This window comes from Oxyura jamaicensis, chromosome 2 (genome assembly GCF_011077185.1).
Source record: "Oxyura jamaicensis isolate SHBP4307 breed ruddy duck chromosome 2, BPBGC_Ojam_1.0, whole genome shotgun sequence".
Classification (NCBI taxonomy): Eukaryota; Metazoa; Chordata; class Aves; order Anseriformes; family Anatidae; genus Oxyura; species Oxyura jamaicensis.
Genome location: NC_048894.1, coordinates 61,672,609 through 61,680,177, shown reverse-complemented (window position 1 = coordinate 61,680,177; position 7,569 = coordinate 61,672,609). Strand labels below are relative to the sequence as shown.

Here is a 7,569-nt window from a genome sequence, read left to right as displayed (position 1 = left end):
AAAAAAAAAAAAAAAAAAAAAAAAAAAAAAAAAAACATTAAAAACAAGAGAATAAAGTAAAAAGGTCATCAATACTCACAGAAAATATGTCAATCTTATACTATCACGTTTTTACTAGAAAAGTTACAAAGGACAGTTATGTCTTCTTAGTCTAAATATCTTCCATACAATGCGTTAAAATAAGTAAACAGAAGTTTATTCCCTTCATGAAGGGATTTATTCCTTCCATCATGTTTTTCTTTCGTCTGGTTATGATAGCCAGACAAAGCATTCAAATACTTTTAAGAAGGACTGTGGTAAAAGCAACAAAATTTTTACACATATGCATATATGGTTAAATAACCAATTACTGGGTTTGTTAAATTAAACTAACGACCAAAATTAGTCTATTATAACAATAATAGATGAAGTTACATTTAATTACAAAAAAATCTTTGCATTGTAGAATCAAGCTTATGAGTGAAGTTTACAAATCTCTTCTCATTTTCTAGGAATTTTCAGCAAAGAAAACCACAACTATTTCTTTAATGCATTTTAAGAACATGCTAACTATCAGCAGGAAGAGATTTTAATTGGTTCTTTCTATTTGTCTAAGACACTTTTTCCACAGTTTTCTGTAGAATCATATGCTTCCAATTCCCTGCAAGAGTCAGATCCACTGTTTAAAAACTCAGTTATGAAAATACAAGTTTTGCATGATCTTTGTAGAAACCATGTGCTGATACTTAACTAACTCCATGCAAATTATTAGAATCAAAGAATCACAGAATATCCTGAGTTGGAAGGGACCCACAAGGACCATTGAGTCCAACTCCTGGCTCCACACAAGACTACCTAAAAAACAAACCATGTGTCTGAGAGCGTTGTCCAAACACTTTTTGAACCCTGATAGGCTTGGTGCTGTCACCACTTACCTGGGAAGCCTGTTCCAGAGCATGAAGCCTGTTCCAGTGCCCAATGTGTGCACTAAGGGTAAATTCCAGTTTACCATGTTAATTTATTTGGCTTTTTATATCTCTCAGTATGTTTTTCAAATACAATTGCTTTTGAAAGAGGCAACAGAAAAGTTGTTTTTAACACAAGTCATTCTTTATTAACTGCATGATGTTTAAGAAAATTTGTAATAACAAAGCAGAGAATTTGGCAATATTTCTGTTCTCTCTGAAACCTGAGAGGCATAGCAGGCTGTTGCTGTGAAATTACTGAAGTTTTCTTGCTTTTGGGTAGCATACGCAATGTCATTTTTATTGTCAAAGTCCTTGCATTAATGAGAATTATCTGTAATCAAGCGTAAATATCTTGAAGGTTCCATTAGGCATTATGAAAAAAGAAATATAAACTGTATATACAAACAAATTAAACCCAGTTGGTTAAACATGAGTACATTTATATAAATGGTAGTAATATACCTTGTGTTTTCATAGCTTCCCTGATGATTTTCTGAAGCTCTTTCATTTCAGCATTGAATTCTTCATAGTTTACTTCCTTAGAATCAACTCTAGGAGCCTGGAAGAATGAAGGATCAGTTCCAAGGTAGGAACACTGCAGGTGTCCATTTTCACTCAGAGTAACTATAACACCCTTCAGATTCCTGCATATTAAAAAAAAAAAAAAAAAAAAGTTTTAGAAATTGTAAATAGTCATGGGAGTGATTATAACATTGAATTTATGTTTCTACTGGTCCACCTACAAATACAATAGAATTTCCTGTTTTTAAGAGATTATTTGACCAAGAGAAAACTACAATATTCTTCAATTCAGATGCATTTATTTATACTACTCCTGTTTATTCCAATCGCACCTAAGAACCACTCCATGCTTTGTCTTTTTCTGCAGATGGAACACACAAAAGTAAAGTGCCTTCTGGAACATAGTACAGACTGGAAACACACTATTCCCCTTCTCCATCATATAAATTCCTCTTAAATATAAACAGTCTTGTCTTTCAGAAGTACTGTTCCTACTGCCACAGAAATACTTCCAGCAACCTCTTCAATTTTTAATTTTTAAATATTAACATTCACTACAAAAACTAAGCAAACTGTAAGAAGAGCTCGTCTTTGTGAGCACCATAAGGTTGAGGATGCAAAGTCAACTCCAACAAATACTTTAAGAAAACAAAGGAGACTTACCTGACTTTCAATTTACCTATCCGGTACCTATGTTAGCAGCCATCCTGCAAATGTGATGGCCTATTTGTGAACATGCAAGCTTTGGGGCTTGCATAAATTATTTCTGACAAATTGAAAATTATCTGTCCCAGAGTGAGATGAAGATGAACGAGCCTGCATCTCTCTGGCCACTTGAATTTTCATTGCACTCTGTAGTTGGTTGCTTTGCTCAGGACTGGGTCTGTTGTTGGATATACATGTAGGACCAACTAGGTAGGGCTCTGTTCATCCAAGTTTTCTTACGTCCAAAAAGCTCTGTACAACACATACCTGGGATACATTTTCAGAATTCTGGGATAGCACATGTAACAAACACATTGAGCTAACTGGCAACCTTCATGGGAAAAATGCAAGGACAGAGACTATTGCCCACACTTGGGCCATAACTCAGTCATTATAAGGTATGCAAATAACACTTAATGCATAGGACTTCGCCTAATGACTGCCAAGCGTTTGCAAAGAACTGCGCCATATTGGCCATGGGTGCAGAAAAGTCCTTAAGAAGGGATATTGTTGAGGCAGATAAAGGGAAGTTGAATCTTCCATGCTTCCAAATACACTCTCACTATTTGCTATTTAGTTACAATAAATGTCTAAATTATTATAATAACTACTAAAACAATTCCATATGAGCTTGTTCCATAAGTAAAGAAAAAAATGACACCTGAACACAACACAATTTTAAAATTTCTTTCCTGAGGCTATGAATCCATTAAGCTAAAAAGGAAAGCTCCATGAAGACGTCTGAATGTGAATCAAAGGACATTAAAAAAATCTAGGTACATTGTTAGCCATAAATCTTTGATGATATACTACTAAAGTATAATAGATTCAAAAATGGTTTGTAAATACAGTCTTTCCTATGTATCTTTAAAATTGTCAGTCATCTGCAGATAAATTAGTCTATAAAATGAAATCAAATCAAATCAATGAGGTGATTTCGCTGTAAAAATGACATTTTTTAATGGCTTGAAGTTTATGTCAGCAAAAAGCTTATATTACAGAATGAACTTTCAAAAACTCCACCATAAAATAAACTCACTTTGACCAACTTTCCTTTCAGCCATGACATTCTTTAATTTTTCACTAGTTCAAAGACAAAAGCATTGGTTTAAGAAAACAGAATAAGAAATGACACTTATTTATTTCAGTTACTATTCTGCTGAGACCTAAAAAAGACTTTTCAATATGAAACATATACAAATGTTTTTTTAAAAAAGGTTTTGTTGTGTTTTTTTTTTTAAGTGATCATCCCCTGTTAATGTTGTCCATGAATTTGTACATTAACAGAAACAATAAGAGAAATATGGCTATCAAGTTGTAACATATGATTTATAACACATTAATTTCTCTGTTGAAGCATTTGTCAGCCAGTCAAGACTGCCTTATTTCTCAAGCCTTTCTAGCAGTGGTTAAAGACAGCAAGGGGGAGGGGGAGTGTATTTAACATTTTTATAGTAGTTTCCCCACAGCTACTGCACTCATGCAATATCCCTGCAAATGCCATTACTTCATTTGGCACATTCTACACACAATCTGGAATTTCAATTACTTGTTAAATTTCTTTTATTGTAAACTTCCCCCCCTCCCTTTTTTTAAAATATATATATCACACAATAGTCAAAGTAATAGCAAATCCAATGGGACACTTTAATAACAAGGAACTCGAAGTATGAAACAAATTATTCTGGTATCTAAAATAACTTTACAGTACAAAGCAACTCCTACTCACATATGGTAATAATTTGAAAAAAAAAAAAAACTCCTATTGGATTCTGGGTTATTACCAGAATATATATACCCCAATAGGGGCATATGGTTTTTGTAGGCCTTCTCTTGCTAAACAAATTGCTCACAACATTTCTTAAAGAAATTAAAATGCTTTGCATGTTTCCAGTTATGTAATACCAAATTGATCAGTCAAACAACTGGCTTAGAATTACATATTGAACTTCTGAGTTCTACTTGAAGAGAAAGCTAAGCCTTGGACAAGGTCTGATTATTGACAATATTTACAGTTTTAATTATTTATGTTTATAATACCAAATAAAACTTCTACCTCAATTTCAGACACAGTCTTTGCAATTGATATTACTCATATCCATAATTTTATCAAACAAAATCTCTGCAGTACTGCTTTTAGTCCCTTATTGATAATGAATTATTTATTAACAAGCGAATTCAGAAAATAAATCCTGAATTGTGCTCCAGCATTTCAAACCCAATTCTCTTCTCATTTTATCATCCTCTGAAGTAATTACATGCAACAGCAAAACTACAATTTCACCTTTTGGTTTAGTACTTCTGGAAAAATAATTATTTTACATCTCTCTATCATTTTGACATCATTCTAGTCGTAACTGCATGAAGTATTTGAAAGAATGCTGAGGGAAGACCAGACTAATTGTAATAAACTAAGAACTTTCTAACATGAACTAATGCAAGTAAAGGTCAAAAGCCCATCTTACTCTGTTATTTAACACATACTATGAAATCGAACCCTCGAGGAGCTGAATGTTCAAAGTATCACTGAGGCAATTACTGACACCGATAAATGATCTTTAACTGTAACTGGGTATCTCTGGATCTCCCTTATACTCCTCTGCATATCCTTTCCTCACTAAAAAACTGTTCAATTTTACATAGAAAAGGCAATATTTGAATGTGTATGACTTGACCATATTGCTAAGAATCTGTTTGCTCTCAGATATTAGAATTCTTTCAAGACTATTTATATTACATATTTAACAAGATTTATACACTCTAAAGAGGGTATTCAAAGATAATGTAAGTATGTATTTAATTGTAATGATTTACTAATATGTACCATAATGGACAAATTAAGTGTTCTACCTCTAAAGAAAATCATTATTTGTCCTTCCCATTTATGACCTAATTTTGGATTGGGGATTTTAACAGAATGCCAGACCAATCCAGTTTAAATATATATATATATAGAAATGCATGCAAGAGGAAAGGTAAAATGAAACATGATTTAATCATGATAACCTGTGGAAAAGCAGTTTAAAAAACTATTATGACTAAGCCACCAGGTCAAAACCTATGCTCTCTTACAAGCGCAGATAGTTAGTGAATAAAACCTGAATTTGGCAAGAATGTTCCCATTTTAAATGTCTGCAGGCTTCTCAGATCCTAGCACTTATGCAGTACTCTCACTCTCTAGGATTGGAGATATTTTCACTAGCCACATAACTTCAGCACCTTTACACAGTAACATCATGCAGCGTACCAGCAAACCAACAACTTAGTGAAAGACAAGTTCAGACAGTCGTTGAGCTGGTTTAGTTTGCCATTTGCAAGAGACTCTTTGCCTAAACTGATATGCTGTCTGATGACCAAATAAAATAAATAATAACAATAAAATAATAAATATAAAAAATAAAATATAAAAATAATAAAATATAATCTATATTTTTATAAAAATATAAAAATAATAAAATAAAATAATAAATAAAATAAAATAAAATAAAATAAAATAAAATAAAATAAAATAAAATAAAATAAAATAAAATAAAATAGTAACATCTTTACTCACCGCTTTGGGCTAGGGGTCTTTTCTGCTAGACCGCTGCTGCCACCTGCGGGCCAGCACAACGTACTGTTACCACAAGGCTTGCATGGACAAACCAGGTGGCATTGCCTTCTCATGCAAGAGCCCTGAAAGCTATCTATCGTGTCACATTAAATGAAGCATGGAGTTATTTATTTGTTTAACAGGAATAGTGTACTAGCCTGACAGTTTAAATGTAAGGGGTCATTGTATGAAACAACAGCTCAATGAATGCAGTCATGTAATTCCATGCTCATCATCATCACCTGGTTCCTTAAAGTGCTGGTGCTGCCCAGCTAGATACACAATTTAAGCTCATGCTACAAATTACACATATGAAATTTATATTTTCTAATGGATTAAGCAATGTAACATCTTTTTGTTTAAAACAAATCAAAACAGTATTTCAAAAGCAGTCAAGGTATTTAATAAAAACTGAAATAGCCAGCTATGGAAAAACACAGAGTTAAAATTAGCATTCATCACAGAAGAGAATAAAAGCAGAATATTCAAAGTGATGCCACAGGCCTCTAAAAATACATGATCTTGCTTTAGGCAAAAACATAAAGAGTTCTGAAGTATAAGATCCAAAGAAAAGTTCCTAACTTCTATATTTCATTTCAAACTACCACTCACTGTTCAATATCTAAGACACTTAGTATCTGAATTAAAATTAAAAATAAGGACTGGTAAGAAAATCTGATGCCTTCAAATAAGAATGCGGCCTCTAAGTCAGACCTCTAAGAGAAATTAAATTGTAATCTCATTTATGGCAGTACCAATGCTAGGAGTGATAGAGAAATTACAAACAACTGACAGCTAACAAGCATTCCTATGTTTGATTCCCTCTTAGATCTAAAACAAAAACTGTTGGTTTTTGTTGTTGTTGATGTTGTTGTTCTTTTCCATTTCCACTCTTTCTCCTGAAGTTTAAAATATGTCTCAAGGCCAAGCTCCCTCATAGAATCATAGAATATTCTGGGTTGGAAGGGACCCACAAGGATCATTGAGTCCAACTCCTGGCACCACTCAGGTTAGCAGCGGACGGGTACACTGCAGCTTCCAAAAGCTCATCAAAGGCCATACCAAAACATGGCAGCTACAACACTGTGAGTATAGTACCTGGGGTCCTTAAAAGTTTATCCTTCATCTAACCCTTCTCTTTTCCCAGTTCCAGGTAGTGGTTAAGTCCATTACACTCCATGCAAGCTGGAGCTGTCCCTAGCATCTCTATTTCTAAGGACAGGTAAGAGATGCAAAGGGTTGTACTGACAAAATCTACACTCTGATGAGTTTATTGTTTCAGTAAAAACTTATTCTTAACCATTGCCTTCATATAAGCTCTTTAATGTTAGACTATATGTGGGGAAAATTAGACACCTACCTACAAAGTACAAAGAGGATAGTAAGACTAACCATAATGACAGGTATCACAAATTTTGCAAGATCATCGGCTACAGACATGTATTTTTAAGCATCATAAAACTACATTTCAAGAAACCATTTGTGAGGTTTGTTTTAGTCATATTCCATAAGACGCATGAGGTTAATACAAACAAAGCTACACATCTTACAAATAAAAACACTGTTTAGTGATTATTACTTTACATTAGCATTCTAACTAGTATTCTTACCCATCATGTTTTGACAGTGGGGTGTTTTTGTTTGTTTGTTTGATTGATTTATTGATTGTTTTGTTTTTTGTACTACATACTGCCTCCTAACCAGCATCATCGCATACAATCGTTTCTAAAAATACCAATCTATTGCAGAGATGCTAGGACTTCCCAGTTAATGAAGTCTGAAGGGGGGGGGGGGGGGGGGGGG

At 33.6% G+C, this 7,569-nt stretch overlaps 1 protein-coding gene across 8 annotated transcripts in view; it reads right to left on the bottom strand.

Moving 5' to 3' along the window:
* The window catches only part of BBS9 (Bardet-Biedl syndrome 9), a 335,690-nt gene that overhangs the window by 273,605 nt on the left and 54,516 nt on the right, over positions 1 to 7,569 (bottom strand). For all 8 annotated transcript variants that reach the window (XR_004748060.1, XM_035316948.1, XM_035316945.1 and 5 more), the window contains exon 10: positions 1,410 to 1,591. Coding sequence is in view for 7 of the 8 variants with exons in the window: in XM_035316948.1 (XP_035172839.1) it covers positions 1,410 to 1,591 (182 nt within the window). In the remaining variant the exon portion in view is untranslated. The remainder of the gene's footprint in view (positions 1 to 1,409; positions 1,592 to 7,569) is intronic.